The sequence below is a fragment of the Panthera onca genome, chromosome A1 (genome assembly GCF_046562875.1).
Source record: "Panthera onca isolate mPanOnc1 chromosome A1, mPanOnc1 haplotype 2, whole genome shotgun sequence".
Classification (NCBI taxonomy): Eukaryota; Metazoa; Chordata; class Mammalia; order Carnivora; family Felidae; genus Panthera; species Panthera onca.
In genome coordinates, this window is record NC_138339.1 from 102,976,936 (window position 1) to 102,993,996 (window position 17,061).

General features: G+C 42.7%; 1 protein-coding gene across 2 annotated transcripts in view; it reads right to left on the reverse strand.

Moving 5' to 3' along the window:
* MCCC2 (methylcrotonyl-CoA carboxylase subunit 2) overlaps positions 1–15,965 on the reverse strand; it is a 73,189-nt gene extending 57,224 nt beyond the window's left edge. The window contains exons 1-4 of one of the 2 annotated variants that reach the window (XM_060635586.3): positions 15,630–15,964; positions 6,939–7,005; positions 3,141–3,225; positions 503–604 (exon numbers count right to left, since the gene is read on the reverse strand). In XM_060635586.3, the coding sequence (XP_060491569.1) occupies positions 503–604; positions 3,141–3,225; positions 6,939–7,005; positions 15,630–15,758 (383 nt within the window). In that variant the 5' untranslated portion in view covers positions 15,759–15,964. Of the gene's footprint in view, positions 1–502; positions 605–3,140; positions 3,226–6,938; positions 7,006–15,629 lie in introns of both variants that reach the window. The other variant, XM_078449143.2, reaches the window with a different exon arrangement.
* Positions 15,966–17,061: the final 1,096 nt, after the last annotated feature.

A 17,061-nucleotide genomic window follows, 5' to 3' on the forward strand; every position in this document is an offset into this window, starting at 1 on the left:
AGCATTCCAGAATCTTGGAGGGCTTGTTAAAAAACAGATTGCCAGGCCCCACCCTCAAAATTTAATTTTATACTTCTTACGAAGACCTAGTAATCTACACTTCTGTCAAGTTCTCAGGTGATGCTGATGCTACCTGAAGAGCACAATTAGAGAATGACTCCTCTAAGACAGTGGTTTTCACCAGAGATGTCCAAGAGATCACCTACAGAGCCTTGGAAAACGATATAAGCAAAGCCTACACCTGCAGATTCTGATTATGTAGGAAGATTTGGATTTGAGCCCCAGAATTTGTGCTGTGTGTGTTTTTTTTTTTTTTCCCTTCAATCTTTGTCTCTAAATCTCCACAGATAAATCTAATACATGTCTGGGCAGGAAGCCTCAGCCCTACATAATATAAATAGCACAAAACTTGCAAGTTCATATGCAAAGCAGTGACAGCTGGAAGACTGTGCCCGTCAATCTTTTCCTGCCCCACATTATGGAGTTTAAGTAGAACACTCACCCTGATACTCTCCCAATGCCTGTAATAATGCCACCGGCAGGCACCTCCTCATTAGCATATAACTGGTAACCTGCAAACTGGGAAAATTCCAGAAATGGAGACCTGCAGGGAAGAAAGGATATTGCCTGAATTGAAGTTATTTTTTAAAAATGCATATTTAAAGTTATAGGTGGAAAAGATTAACAAGCCAATGTTTCAAGCATGCATGTTGAATATATATAAAATCCACAAAAAAGAAAAATATTTAAACAAAATCTAGTGTGGGTATTTTGAGGATTTACACAGTATAGCCATGAAATAGAACACTAAGTAGCTATTTTAAAGGATGTTGTACCAATGTGTTTATTAGTACAGAAAGAGAATAGCATGTAACACTTATATAAGCCCCTACCCTTTGCCCAGCTCTTTTTCAGGACCTTCAGAAACCTAACTCACTTGTACCTCAGAACTACTTCCTGAGGTGGATCCTATTATGATCCCCACTGACAGAGGAGGAAACTAAAAAAAAGAAATTGAATCATTTGTCTGAGGTCACACAACTTGTAAGTGGCAGAGTTGGGTTTGTTTTTTTTTTTAATTTTTTTTTTAACGTTTATTTATTTTTGAGACAGAGAGAGACAGAGCATGAACGGGGGAGGGGCAGAGAGAGAGGGAGACACAGAATCGGAAACAGGCTCCAGGCTCTGAGCCGTCAGCCCAGAGGCTGACGCGGGGCTCGAACTCACGGACCGCGAGATCATGACCTGAGCCAAAGTCGGACGCTTAACCGACTGAGCCACCCAGGCGCCCCAAGAGTTGGGTTTTAATAAGCAATCTAACCCCAGGGACCAGGCTCCACACCACTGTAGCTATTACTCCACCTCTTACTTACTTAAATGTTCAAGATCTAGTAAGTAGGGGAAAAAGGGTGTTATAAAACACCACATTTAGTATGATTCCATTTTTCTTATAAAAAAAAGTGTCTATTACACATACACCTAAGAACAGTCTAGAAGGATGCACACTTGGTGTTAACAGTGTTTTTGCCTCCAGGTTGGGAATATGGGTGTATGTCATAAAAAAATACTTTCGGGGGTGCCTGGGTGGCCCAGTCGGTTAAGCGTCCGACTCTTGGTTTCAGCTCAGGTCATGATCTCACGCTTCGTGAGTTGGAGCCCCACATTGGGCTCCATACTGACAGTGTGGAGCCTGCCTGGGATTCTCTCCCTCTCTCACCACCCCTCCCCTGCTTGCTCTCTCAGTCTCTCTCAAAAATAAATAAGTAAATAAACTTTAAAAATTAAAAAAAAAAAAAAAAAAAAAAAAGAGGACTGAGTTTTTCAGTCAGTCAGGTGTCTGACTTCTACTCAGGTCATAATCTCACAGTTCGTGGGTTTGAGCCCCACGTCAGGCTCTGCACTGACAGTGTGGAGCCCACCTGGGATTCTCTCTCCCTCTCTGTCCCTCTCCCGCTGTGCTCCTCTTTCAAAATAAATAAAAATAAAACTTAAAAAAAAAAAAGCTTTTGGAGTCCTCATTCCCTTCTCTCCACCTGCATTCCCTCCACTCCAATCCTTCAGGAAATCCCACTGGGTTAGCTCTATCTTCACGGGCCTAGAACGTGACATTCTCATCACCTCTAGTACTACTATCCTAAGTTCAAGTCACATCATGTCTCCTTTGAATCACTGCCACAGATGTCTACCTCATCTTGGTGCTTCCAGCCTTGCTGCCCACTTTCTACTCCCCAAACAGCAGCTAGAATGACTCTTTTCAGATGTAAGTCACGTAGATCGTAATAGTTTCATATTCAAAATCCCAAGAGCCTCCTCATTCCTCTCTGGATAAAAGCCAAACTCTTGGGGTGCCTGAGTGTCTCAGTCGGTTAAACCTCCGACTTTTGATTTTGGTTCAGGCCATGATCTCATGGTTCATGAGTTCAAGCCCCACACCGTCCTATGCGCTGACAGTGCAGAGCCTGCTTGGGATTCTCTCCCCACCCACCCCACCCCTCACTCTCTCAAAATAAAAATAAACTTAAAAAAAAAAAGGCCAAAACTCTTACACTAACCTCCAAGGTTTTATGGAATGGAACCCCACCTCCTACCACTCTCCCCTTCATGCCTTCTACCCCAAACACACTGGCATCCTCGGTTCTTGAGCATATCAGCATATCCTGCACATTCCTACCTCAGGGCCTTTGCAATGATTATTCCTTCTGTCTGTTAACACTCTTTCACTGTATTTCAGGGCTCTCTCTCTTCACTCTTTCAAATCTTTGCTCAGATGTCACTTTCTCAATGAGGCCTACACTAACCACCTTATTTAAAACTACAACTTGACCCTCCTCCCTTAATCCGGTCTTTCTTTTTCCCATGACATTTATCACCTTCTAACATACTGCAGAACTTACATTTGTCATTTACTTTCTACTTCCTCCTGCTACAATGTAAACTCCAGTTGGACAAGGACCTGTGTCAGTTTTGTTCACTCATGTATCACTAGCACCTATAACAGTGCCTGACACTTAGCCTCTCAATAAACATTTGTTGTTGAATCTTAGAGTAAGAATCAGAATTTTAAATCACTTATTTATAAAACTGTTTAAGAAAGTACCACAGATTAGAGAACACTGAGTTAGCACTTGGGCTGTACCAACCCTGGGTCTATAAGGCTGTCCACTCTTTCTCTGGCTAAAAGTTTTCCTCTTGATACGTGGCGTTCTCGGGCTTTCTCACTGCCTCCTGCGATAAAAACATGATTAGATTAGATTGATAGCATATAAGGTCTCCCAGTAATTTAAGGCCAGAAAAACATAAAACAGCCCAAAATACAGCACTTTTAAAAGTTCAACGTATCTTTTCAGAAACAGCTAATTTTCAGATCTTCCATTCAACTCACAAGCTTTATTTTCTGAAGTAAATAAACTTGCATTTAAAAAAAAAATCAGTCGATCTCTGATTTCACAGCGTACCATACATTTTCTGAATTCACTGGTAATTGCTTAAAGAAATAATATAGCATCTTCTCTGCAACTCATGCATTGCCAATACTGCCTCACCTCCACCACATCTGTTCAATACCTACGACTACCTAGCGCTCTGCTACGTACTATGTGAAATTTGAAAAAGTCCTAGCTTCATTTGTCCCAGGCGAAAAGCCCTGTTTTAGAAATGACCTCCATGATGAGTGCAGCAAGACTTACCTAAAGGTAGGTGACCCATAACTATTTACACTGTCTCCAAATGGGAGAGAGCTGCACACCTAACATGGCAACTAAGAAGTCGACTTCTGTTAGTATCTTCACTCAGAGACAGGCTTCTTTGTTTCCCCAAGTTGCTCTGGTCCAAGAAAACTACAGTAGTCAAAGAGCCCACGGAGGTAACCGGGTGAGGCTGCCTGAAGTGAAGAGCACACCAACCCTCCCCGAGACTGATGGCTGCCGGGCTCGGTATCTCGTGAATATCGATAACCCACTCTCAGCAACCCAAGGCATCAGACCAGAAAGGGAAGGATCATACAGTACCTTAATAGGTTTATTTTCACTGGTGCCCACAACTTTTATCTTAATCCGCTCTGGGGCTCATGAAGTGTTCAGCTATCTAAAAAAGCTATTTCTTTGGGGGCTTTTTAGGGGAGAAAACAGCTCTTACCTACTTCATACAAGCTTCCAAGTATTACCTTGTTTTTCAAACCAGGCCTCTTTCCTCTACCCAAGGGAATTTTTTTTTTCCTGAAGAGGCAGATGGCATATTTTTAAGATTAAATCTGCCTTAAAGTTACCAAGAAAATTGTATTACACGTTTAACCTTTTAAAATGAAAATAATTCTAGGAGGCAAAGATTTAGTTCCAAAATAGTGTAATTAAGTCAAACCGCTCTTCTCTTTCTCCCAACCACTGAGAGGACCTGACTTCCCCTACTAAGGTGGGTCTGGGTGTAGGAGAGCACAGGAGAGAGGGGTTATCAAGGGGCACAGGAAATTTCTGGGAGAGGCACATTTATGATCTTGGTTGTAGTGCCGGTTTCACAAGGAATATACCTATGTCAAAACTCAAATTGTACATAATGCAGTTTATTGTATGTCAATTATACCTTAATAATATTGTTTAAAATTAAATATTACAAGAAAAATGCACCTGAGGCAATGAAAGGAAAGCCAGGTCTTGTGGTGAGGGTCTTTGGAGAGTCAGGTGACCTAAATACTCACTAAAGGACTAGCAGGGGAGAGGAGGCCAGAGAGGGTAGAGTGACAAAGAAGTGATAAGAAACACACACATTTGTTTTCCAAGTACTTAAGATAAAACCATTCTTTGTTAATTCCACCTAGAGTATGAATTGGCAATTTGGAACAGCTGGTGACTTCCAGTTTTATTAGGGAAAATCAGAAAGAGGGCTATCCTTGAAGCAGATTTTCAGATTACAGAGCTCTGCTCCTTTGGCATTTAAACTGACTTGGGATATGTGGATAGCCATAAAAACAACATGACACAGCATCTTAGTTTTCCAACGATTATTCTCAAAGATTCTGCACTATCTCCATTTCCACAGACTTGGAGACTGAAAAGCCCTTCTCTTTCTAGCTCGTTTACCATATTGCATTCATTCTAATATATACATTTTGTTCACACTTTTAACATCCCTGAAATCAGGAAGCATTTTACAGTTTACAGGATGTGGCTTTTTTTTTTTTAATGTTTCTTTATTTTGAAAGAGAGAGAGAGAGAGAGAGAGAGAGCACATGCACGTGCAAGTGAGGGAGGGGCAGAGAGAGAAGGAGAGACAGAATTCCAAGCAGGCTCCACACTCGGCTTGATTCTACAACCGAGATCATGACCTGAGGCGCAATCAAGAGTTGGGCCAACCAGGCACCCCTATAGCATCTTTTTTTTTTTTTTTTTTTTTAAGTTTATTTACTTCGAGAGAGAGAGAGAGAGAGAGGGAGAGAGCATGAGCACCGGCAGGGGAGGGGCAGAGAGAGAGGGAGAGAGAATTCCAAGCAGGTTTCATGCTGTCAGCACAGAGCCCAATGCGGGGCTCAAACTCACAAACCATGAGTTTGTGACCTGAGCTGAAATCAAGAGTCAGATGCTTAAGTGACTGAGCCACCCAGGCACCCCAAGCATCTTTTAATCAACACATCTGTCTGCCTCTGCCTGCACAGCACAAACGTCACTTCAACTGTGACATGCATCGTTAGAACTGTATGCATGGAGTTAACTTCCACTTTAAAAGTCTTCAAAAACCATCTTTAGGTCATTACAAGTCCCCTGTTTTAACCACCAAAATTATTTGTGCTTTTCCATATTGGTAAAGTAATTATCACGCAGCATTATAAAGATAAGCACTTCAGAACCTATCAAAATACTTATAGTGGCAACTGCAGGGCTCAGTATGTTAAGCATCCAGCTCTTGATTTCTGCTCAGGTCATGATCTCATGGTTTGTGAGTTCAAGCCCCACGTCTGTGCTATGAGCCCAGAACCTGCTTGAGAGTCTCTCTCTCTCTGCCCTATCCTGCTCGCATGTGCAAGCAGGCACACACACTCTCTCTCAAAATAAATGAATAAGCTTTAAAAAAAAAAAAAACAAAAAAAAACAAAACACCCTTATTTTGGAAATAGCTTTTAGTTTCAACTCACAAAGCCTTCTAAAGTAAATTTTTGCACTGACCAATAATGGCACAGCAGAATTTGCTGTAATTGTTTATACATTAATAGTTTACATTCCCCCCCATGATGCAATTTCTTCCAAGCAAAAGGATGTCTATTACGTCCACAATTTGAAAACAGAAAATAATAACAATTTGCCAATTTCTTAGGAAATATCATTTATTTAATCAGTAATAACCCACATAGACATTATTTCCAAGTTATATAACAAAGCAGAAAATTCATAATTATGCAAAATTAGTATATAGGGTGAATATAACTATTGAACAGAAAAGGTTTCAGTTGCTTCAGGTAAAACAAAAATTTTAATGGATGCTGTGGCTGAAATAAACCTTTAAGCAGAAATACTTTAAAAATTAGTGAATCTGAGGGGCACTTGAGTGGCTCAGTTGTTTGAGCGTCTGACTTCGGCTCAGGTCATGATCTCCTGGTTTGTGGATTCAAGCCCTGCATCTGGCTCTGTGCTGACAGCTCAAGCCCAGAGCCTGCTTCAGATTCTGTGTCTCCCTCTCTCTCTGCCCCTTCCCCGCTCATGCTTTGTCTCTCTCAAAAATAAATAAACATAAAAAAACTTTTTAAATTGATGAATCTGAAATTTTACTTTTTCCCACATAATGGCAATGCTGTAAGAGCAAAAAAACTGACAACAGGAAAAAATGAAATGTCAGCACACCAACAAACAGTCTTGAAGAGTCAAAGCTTACTGCTACTGGTTTTTCCTAAAACCAATAACTATCAAGGAACATTTTCATTAGAAGCATAAAAGGAAGAATAAATGAGTGTTTACCTAATCTTATTTTCTGTGCTCGTTCATGGAGCTGATTTACAAGTACTTTCATCTGTTCATAGTTTTCCTAAAACAGAAGCAAAGAAAGAAAGGGAGAGTAATATTAGAAAGCAATTATCTTTTTTTTTTTTTAACCAAAGTAAGGGCTAATGTGAACATCATGTGTCACTGCATGTGGCCTCACACCTACCCATGTGGCTTCCATGTGGTCACTCCATCGGATGGAAAGGATGACTCCTGCCTCTCCATCTCTGCCCAAGCTCCCCTTCACTACCACCTTCCCTCTCCAGTCCATCAATCCTAATATTACCCCTCTTTAGAGATCAATTCATGTTCCCTCTCATCTGTAACACCTCTCATTTCTGGTCACTCCTACTCATTTAGCATCTTTCTTCCTTCAGCATTAACCAAACTTAATTCATTTCTATTTGTTTTCCTATTTTAAGGAATATAAGCCCTTTGAGAATTAAAATGCCATCTTCCTTTTTCTGTCCCATCAACCACTGCCCTAAGAAGTTTCCAACCAATGCAGAAATACTTGGGGGTACCTGGGTGGTTCAGTCGATTGAGCATCTGACTCTTGTTATCAGCTCAAGGCATGATCTCACAGTTCGTGGGTTCAAGCCCCACATCACCCTCTTCACTAACTTTGCAAAAGCTGCTTGGGATTTTTGGTCTTCCTCTCTCTCTCTCTCTGCCCCTTCCCTGCTCGAATGCTCACTCTCTCTCAAAATAAATAAATAAGGGGCCCCTGAGTGGCTCAGTCGGTTAAGCGTCCAACTTTGGCTCAGGTCATGATCTCACAGTTTGTGAGTTCAAGCCCCGAGTCAGGCTCTGTGCTGACAGCTCAGAGCCTGGAGCCTGCTTCAGATTCTGTGTCTCCTTCTTGTTCTGCCCCTCTTCTACTCTTTCTCTCTCTCTCAAAAATAATAAAACATTAAAAAAAATTTTTTAAATAAATAAGTAAACATTAAAATAAAACACTTGCTAACTGACAAATTATACTTAAAAACAGACCCCGGAAACACAACAGATCCTATTTTATATTTAAAAAGGAACAAGAGCCACCTGGATGGCTCAGTCAATTAAGCGTCTGACTTCAGCTCAGGTCATGATCTCATGGGTTCCAAGTTCGAGTGCCGTGTTGGGCTCTGGGCTGACAGCTCAGAGCCTGGAGCCTGCTTCAGATTCTGTCTCCCTCTCTCTCTGTGCGCCCCCCCCCCATCTCTCACTCTCTCTCTCTCAAAGATAAACACTAAAAAAAAATTTTATAAATAAATAAAAAGTAACAAAACTCTATGTTTGCACATCTTTAGAAATTTTCTAGAGTAACATACAAGAAAATATAAACTGTGAGAGGTGGAAAAAGGGTACAGGGCCTAATTTTTCACCTTCTGTAAATTTTGTTTGATCAGTATATTACTTTAGACCAAGAATTAAGTAGCTAGTTTTTGTGAAAATTCAGAGTTTAACCCACTAATACATTTTGCTCCCCACGATGTCTTTAACATCTCTGATGATCTAATTCCTTTTACATGATGCAATACTAAGCAGCTTGCCAGCTGCTCAAAATTAGAAGAATTTACCGTGTTTACAACAGAGCTCTATTATTTATTTTCTACAGCTCTAAGAGCTCCCAAGGTCAAGGTTTCTGCTACATTCTCTTGCTCTGCAAAATGCAGAAAATAAAAAAAGGGAGAAGCAGCAGATTGTTAGGGAAAGAACCTCTGCCCTGGATCAGGGAGGTCCCAACCTCAGAACCATCTCTGCCTGCCAGCCCTGTGATGACTTCCCTGCTAGGTCTCCCAAGCCCTGTCCTACGGCAGACAACCTGTGGGAACAGAACTCCATAACTCGCCTAGAACGTTGTTTCCCAACCTTGACAGACATTGGAATCACTAGGGAGCTTTGAAAAATAAAAATAAAAACAAACCCTCAGAGATTCTGATGTCATTGGTTACAAATGTGGCCTGGGCATTAAGCACCATAAAGGTTCCCCAAGCGATTTAAATATCCAACCAAAAACAGAGGAACACTGGCCCATAGTCTCCATTTCTGAGTTACCCTCAAGGCAAATTGGAAACCTACCAAAAGGGGGGTTTGGTAATAGGCAAAGGGTTCTTTTATCACCAGAATTTTTTCAGATTACCATAGTATTTGCTGATATTAAGAGCATGAGGCAGTGGAAGCTGAAAACTTCGCTCTACTACGAAGCCTAGGTTAGAGATCCTTTTTATTCACAGTTAGCAAAGTCAGAAACTCCCAACTTCATGAATTGCCTCAGACAGAAACAAAGCTCTGCACTGGAGCGTGTCTGTTCAGCCCATCACCAAGAGATGGCATTAGAGCAACATGTGTAACGCCACCTGACGTGTATGAAGAGACTGAGCAGCCTTTCAAAACCTAACATCCATCCTCGGTACTGACAGCCTCCTAGGCTGAGAACTACTGCTAGTAAGCAGGAGCTGCGTCCTGAACTCCTTTGTCATCTGCGAGAGACGCAGCAGAGGGAATATGTAAGGGGAAGACCTCCTTGTATGAACAAAACAGAGTGGCAAGGAAGCTCCGGGGGATGGAGTTGGTGGCCAACTCCTATCTGTAGCTAAAGGGCATCTTCTCTATGGACTCTCTCACCCGACCCTGCGCTGCAGCTCTGTGGCTCAGGGCTGGGTGCTACTCTGGCCTCAGGCCCTGGGCGCCCCCTCTGTGCTGCTGAACACACAGGGTGAGGAAAAGGTCTGATGACTATGTTGCTAAGTGGAAAGGAAAGCAGATTATTTTACTGCAACAAATAAATATTTTTTGCTGGTTTTGTGTTTAAAGTCTAACTTGTCACTTTTACCTTTATTCTAAGGTTAAAAATCCACCTCATAAATGTCTAAGACACCTTTTTTTTTTTTTTTAAGTAAGCTCTATGCCCAACATAGGGCCAGAACACATGACCCCGAGATCAAGAGTCACACGCTCTACTGACTGAGCCAGCCAGCAGCCACTTAGAAACCTTGATCTCAAGAATCCCCACGGATGGTAAAGCACCTTCATGAGAATAGGCAGCCTTCTCAAATGCTCCACTGTTTGGAATTTCACTTTCTCTCTCTGCCACTCTCAGCATGTGATTCTATGGTTATTCAACAAAAGATTTGCTCAGTGTTGAGTTTAAGGAATTTCTGAAAAAGAACCTCATCCAAACTGTTAACCCTTGTGTCTCTTCACTTTCTAGTAGTCAGGTTAAAAGATAATCTGAAAAATACACTGTAGGAAAGAAAAGAGAAGCCACATATGTTGTTCAACATGTGACTCCAAGTTCAATAAAAGGAATTTGGTGCTAATGGAAAAAAAAAATCTGAATACCTACTGTCTCAGCAAGGTATGTGAAAAGCTAACACATTTACCTTGGAGTAGGCTTATATTGTTAGTTTAAAATTGATAGGATGAAGAAAAAAAAGTTTTTCCAGTGACATTATTTGCAGCTAATTCTCAAACAAGTCCATCCAGTCATTATGACATACTATCTTCTTCTCAGTCCTAACTTATTTAGCTCAACAGCACTAGAAAATGAATAGACAGGTTACAGTATGGCAAAGTGAAGGGGCAGGGATTTCTCTAACATGTTCAGCTCCTCTTTAATGGGGTTTGTCATTGTTGTTAATAAAAGAAATTTAGGGGCACCTGGGTGGCTCAGTCAGTCAAGTGTCCAACTTCAGCTTAGGTCATGATCTCATGGTTCGTGAGTTTGAGCCCCGTGTCAGGCTCTGTGCTGACAGCTCAGAGCCTGGAGCCTGCTTCGGATTCTGTGTCTCCCTCTCTCTCTGCCCCTCCCCCACTCATGCTCTGTGTCTCTCTCTCTCAAAAATAAATCAATAAAAATTAAAAATAGAAGAAACTTAACTTTGTTTCCTGGAAATTTTCAAACATATACAAAAGCAAAAAAGATTAGTATAATAAATGTAGCCAATGTCCTTCAACAATTATCCACAATGGCCCAAGTTTTTTTATTTTTGCCCCCACCCTGAATTATTTTGAAGAAAATACCAGACATAACACTTCCTCTGTAAGTATTTCCAAATCTCCAAAAGATGAGGACCATTACTGCATACCAATACTCTGTTAATAAAATCAAATATCCAATTAGTGAAGACACTTCCTCAGCTGTCAGAGGAAGTTTACAGTTTACAGTTTTTTACAGTTTATTTGAAAGGATTCTATGGAAGGTCTATATAGCCACAAGTGACTGATATTTAAGTCTTTTCTGAAATTCTGAAATATTCTGAAACTAAGTCTTTTCTAAGTTCGCCCATGTTTTTTTTTGCCTTGACATGTTCTCTTTGTCCCCTAGATTTTTCCCACAATGTTAAATGCGTCCTTCCAGTATCCTTCAACAAGTTCTTCTTCCCTTGCAGATCTAGAGGCTGATGGGATTTTGTTGTGCCGTAGTTTCTTATTTTTCCCCCAACTCATCAAGAATTAGCTGACCTCGGGAAGCCTGGGTGGTTCAGTCGGTTGAGCATCCGACTCTTGGTCTGGGCTCAGGTCATGATCCCAGGGTTGTAGGATCAAGCCCCGCATGGGGCTCCAATTGCCACTTAAGATTCTCCTTCTGCAGGGCATCTGGGTGGCTCAGCTGGTTGAGCGTCGGACTTTGGCTCAGGTCAGGATCTCACAGTTCATGAGTTTGAGCTCTGTATTGGGTTCTGTGAGGACAGTTTAGAGCCTGGAGTCTGCTTTGGACTCTGTGTTTCCCTTTCTCTCTGTCCCTCCCCAACTTGCATTCTCCCTCTCTCTCTCAAAAATAAATATTTTTTAAAAAGAAAGAAAGAAAAAGATTCTCCCTCTGTCCCTCTTTCTCTAAATTTTTTTAAAGTGGAAAAAAATAATAATTAGCTGATGCCCCTCCACCTGCATTCTACCTCCCAGTCTTCTGTCAACTTTGCAAACCACAGGCACCAAAGTTCAGAACTGATGAGTAGTTCCACACACAGAGAGAAAACAAGTAATTCTCTACTAAAGTGGGCTGAAACCCAAGGTACAATTGCTATAGCCTATGACACTGCCCAATTTAGAACAAAGTCAATCAAACCTAAAGCTACTTATACAAGGGATCTTTATCCTAGCTAAGCCAGTCTTCCAATTAAGAAATAAAGGAAATTGTCACCAATTGCCAAGGCTTTCTGAAGCATATGGCCATGAGAAGTGACAGCAGGCAGTTTGGATTCCTAGTCACTAGGAAAACTGGGCAGAGAGAAACCAGACTGTGTCCAGGGCTCCTAGGTGCCATCTCCCACCCAAGGCATGGCTTTATTTTTTGTTCCCCTCTTGGTTTTTGTTTGCCTCAAAGTTTACTACTTGGAGCTGGTGGCCCCAGAAGACAAGGGTACACCGAAGTGAAATCTTTTAACATCCAACATAAGAACACATCCACTCTCTCTCTACTGTTTATCTGTGGCAGACACGTAGAGCTGCTTATCCATATCCATTCTTCCCATCCTTCTTAATGATGAAATCCCAATTTTATTCAAGGTAACAACATGCCTGGCTGAAAAAGTAAAACAATGTAGCCTCCTTTTGTAGACAGGTGTGGCCATGTGACTAAATTCTAACCAATGAAATAGAGGCAGAAGTTGTTAGGCATGACTTCTAGAAAGGCTTCTTAAAAAGAAAACAAACAGGTGAGGGTGTCCTTTCGCCTACTCTCCCTTCCTCCTCTTTGTCCCTGAACTCAGACACAATAGGTGGAGCTTATGTGGCAACCTCTACACCATGAGACAGAATGTACTACTTATTCAAAATTCTTCTGTCCCTCTCATCCTTGCCAAGGTTCAGTGTGAGATTATCCTTCCCCACCCACAGTCTATGAGTCTGTCCCTTTTACTTGCTTTGACCAGTGGAATGTGGGCAAGTGTGACAGTGTACCAACTGCAAGCAAAGGCTCTAAAAGGGACAGTGTTTCCATACTCCCGTCTTGAGCCCCAGCCTTCCATTATGAGAGAAGCATCCCTCGGTAGCCACTGCCCCTTCGGTCTGAGTTCGGGAATAAAAAACAAATACAGCAGACCTGAATCTGGTGCGCTGCCCAGAGAAGAACCACCACAACCAACCCTGATCCCAAAGCAAAAAATAAGTATCTGTTCTTTTGGACACAGAGATCTTGGGATTGTTTGCTATACAGCATTACTGAAGTGAAAAGCTGGCTAAACAGATCCTGAGATGACATCACGGAGGGAAGGAAAAGTTGCGAGAGCTAATACTTCTTGAGGGCTTATTATGTCCCAGGCAATGTTACAGGCAGCCACTAATTGTCCTGATGGTTCTATAAGATATGCACAGTTATTAATGCTATTATACAATTGAGGTAACTGAGGTACAGAGAGGTTAAGTAACTAGTCCAAAATCACTCAGCTAACAAGTAGTAGAACCAGGATTTAAGCCAAGGCTCACTAGTTCCAGAACCTTGCTCTTAAACCATTATGCCACACTGTCTCTGCCCACTCACAGGGCCACTGTTAACACTTTAGCTTATTTCCCTCCTGTTTTTTTTTTTTCTCTCCATGGAAATATGTTACTTTTTAGTTTTTAACATACATGAAATACTAGACTAAGGTCTTTCCCATCATACCACAACTACTTCCGTATTCTAATTACTAGTGCACAGACCGGACCAGAACATTAAACATTTTACACAGAGAAAGAAGTTATATGCTCAGGCCTATACCCCCAAACCCCTAGCTAACAGCCACCATCAAAAACATAGGCCTCGGGGCGCCTGGGTGGCTCAGTCAGTTAAGCCTCCAACTTCGGCTCAGGTCATGATCATGCAGTTCGTGAGTTCGGGCTCTGTGCTGTCAGCTGAGCCTGGAGCATGCTTCAGATTCTGTCTCCCTCTCTCTCTGCCCCTTCCCCATTCACACTCTGTCTCTGTCTCCTGCAAAAATGAATAAACATTAAAAAAGCAAAACAAAACAAAACACAGGCCTGGACCTAAAGCCAAAAAGATGGCAGACCAGGAAGCTCCAGGCCCTCATTCTCCCACAGAGACATGCCCAAACAACCAAAAACTGGCTAAAATAACCTTACAGAAACTCTGGAAAATGTCAGAAGCCTACAGCAACCAGAAGAACACCCAGCCAAGAAGTCATATTCAAAATAGAAACAAGTCTCTCCTCCATATTGCCACCACACTAATGATTCGATCACATCCCATAGGATTTTGCCACTTCCTTACTTAAATATCTTAGCAGACAGCCTGCAAAATGAAATCCGAAGGTGGCTTCAGCATGCAAGACGCTCCACTATTAAATCTCATCTACTCCATGAATTCATCGACTCCATCAATTCCATTCCTTAGTCATTACTTCTAAGTCCTCATACCCTCTATATGCTTTCAGAACTTGGTTATCTATGTTCTCATAACTTCCGTAGTTTGTACAGACTTGCCTCTCCTTCTCCACCCTGAACCTGGCCAGCTCTGACCCAACAACAATCAAGATCCAACTCACTCATTACTTTGTATCTGTGGCTTTCTGTAACCACCTTTTTCAAGTTTTAGATACCACTTACCACAATGCACTGTAAGTACATGCTTTCTTGTTCACCTTCCCCACAAAATTATGACCTATACCAAGTACCTAACATACTGCCTAAACCAAAGAAACCACTTAATATTTCTGAATTCAACAGTTCTCTCCTGACCCCAGAAAATCTAGACTTTTGGAACCCTCTCACTGGATACTGTTTGCTTCAGCCTGCTTATTTTCTTTTGATGTAAGGAAACTGTTTAAAATGTCTTTTCTGGGGGCGCCTGGGTGGCTCAGTCGGTTGAGCCGCCGACTTTGGCTCAGGTCATGATCTCACAGTCCTGAGTTCGAGCCCCGCGTGGGGCTCTGTGCTGACAGCTCAGAGCCTGGAGCCTGTTTCGGATTCTGTCTCCCTCTCTCTGACCCTCTCCCGTTCATGCTCTGTCTCTCTCCGTCTCAAAAATAAATAAACGTTAAAATAAATGAATAAATAAATAAATAAATAAATAAATATGTCTTTTCTGAAAGTTACTTGTACAACTTAAATGTTATCTGTATAACCTCAGAAACCATGGGATAGGGTGGAATTTCCCGGCCTTGAAATTTCACAAGCTGTTTCTGTGACGCTGTTATACCTCCCAATTCCAAGAAAGGGTTATTCAAAGACAGCGTGCGATAAGTATGTTCTATTAACATAACCAACTATTTAACTAGTCTGGTAAGCACAACCCTATCTGTACCAGGCAAGTGGTTCCCAAAGCTGGACTTCGCCAAGCCCTCAGGACTTCACTAACAACGCAAACACCAGGATCCCACCCCAGAGACCCCAAAGATCCAGGCCGGGGCTTAACGCAGCCGTATATTCATCAAGTTCCTCGGCTGACAATGCTAAGTCAGGTTTTGAGAACCACTGATTTCAAAGATACAAAATACAGTGCCAGTGCTAAAAGTGAACTAAGATATATTTTATTTGGAACTATCTTCCTCTGCAAACTTCACGACCCCTACTGTGTCCCAGAATCATGACTGGAGGCTCCAGAGAAAAGAACAGAGCTGTTAAAGTGTGTCCACAGTTCGCTGGCTTCCTTGTCCGGCCCACATTGGCGGACACAGGAAGAGGAGTCACAGGCTCAGTCAGGGGTTTCCAGGCCCGGGCCGCCGGAAAGCTCGCGCAGCCTACCTGGTAGATGGCAGAACCCGAGTCCGGCTGGGTACCCAGTGTGGCCACCGAGTCCCCGTGATAAGCGCGCGGCCCGGGGACAAGGGCGCGGGCGCACGGCCGCAGGGCTAACCTCAGGGAAGCCCACATGACAGCCGGCCCGGAGCGAAGAACTAGTGCAACAGAGCGGCCCGCGCAGGTTCAGAGTTGGTTATTTCCCAGCCGGCTTCCCTGATTCGGGATACAGCTCAGCTCGCGTCCTTACAGCCCAACCCGCCTGAAACACCCCAAAGTCTCAGGCCAGCCACGGCACGTGCGTGGGCTCGCCAGCCGTAAAAGGTTGACGCTGCGCACCACGCCCCCCGAACTCAGCCAATAAGCGACAGAGGCGCAGCACCGCGAGGTCCTGTCCCCTCGCGAGCGCGGGAGTTCTGCGGTCCGGAGGCGGAGCCATCTTCCCCTTGCCGCCCCTCCTGTCTGCGCGCTGTGCTGGCTAGGTGAGGTTCAGTATCTTGAGAATCGTCTCTCTTGGTTTTCCTCGTGCTGTTTTCTTCTTCCCCTCTTAATAGAAAGGGGCTTGTGGGGGAGAGGAAGGAAAAAGGAAAAGAAAAAAAAGTTAGAGAGGGAGAGAGCCAAACCATAAGAGACTCTTAAAAACTGAGAATAAGCACTGGGTTGAGCACTGGGTGTTGTATGGAAACCGATTTGACAATAAATTTCATATTTAAAAAAGAAAGGGGCTGGCACTTGAAAAATCTTATCCCTATAGGAGAGCTGGAAACCGAACAGGCAATTAAGCTGTCCTGAGAAACAAAACTCTTTATTTTTTTTTTTAATTTTTTTTAACATTTATTTATTTTTGAGACAGAGAGAGACAGAGCATGAATGGGGGAGGGTCAGAGAGAGAGGGAGTCACAGAAACTGAAACAGGCTCCAGGCTCTGAGCTGTCAGTGCAGAGCCAGACGCGGGGCTCGAACTCATGGACCGCGAGATCGTGACCTGAGCCGAAGTCGAAGTCGGACGCTTAACCGACTGAGCCACCCAGTCGCCCCGAAACAAAACTCTTTAAAGAAGATACATATTTATTCATTCATTCAGCAAATATTTCTTCAGTGTCTCCTGTGTCCATTGCTCTTCTGGCACTGAGTCTTATAATTTCATGAGTCTTCCAGCTTTGTCTTCTCTTTCAGGTGTTTTGTTTTTGTTTTTGGTTATTTGGGGTGGGCTTCTTGAGATTGCGTATTAATTTTAGTATGGGTTTTTCTCTTTCTGAAAAAAAAATGTCATTGGGTTTTGATAGGGATTGCATTGAATCTGTTCACACTGGATAATATTGACATCTTAATGGGGCGCCTGTTTGGCTCAGGTCATGACCTCAAAGTTTGTGAGTTTGAGCTCTGCATCGGGCTCTGTGCTGACAGCTCGGAGCCTGGAGCCTGCTTCAGATTCTAT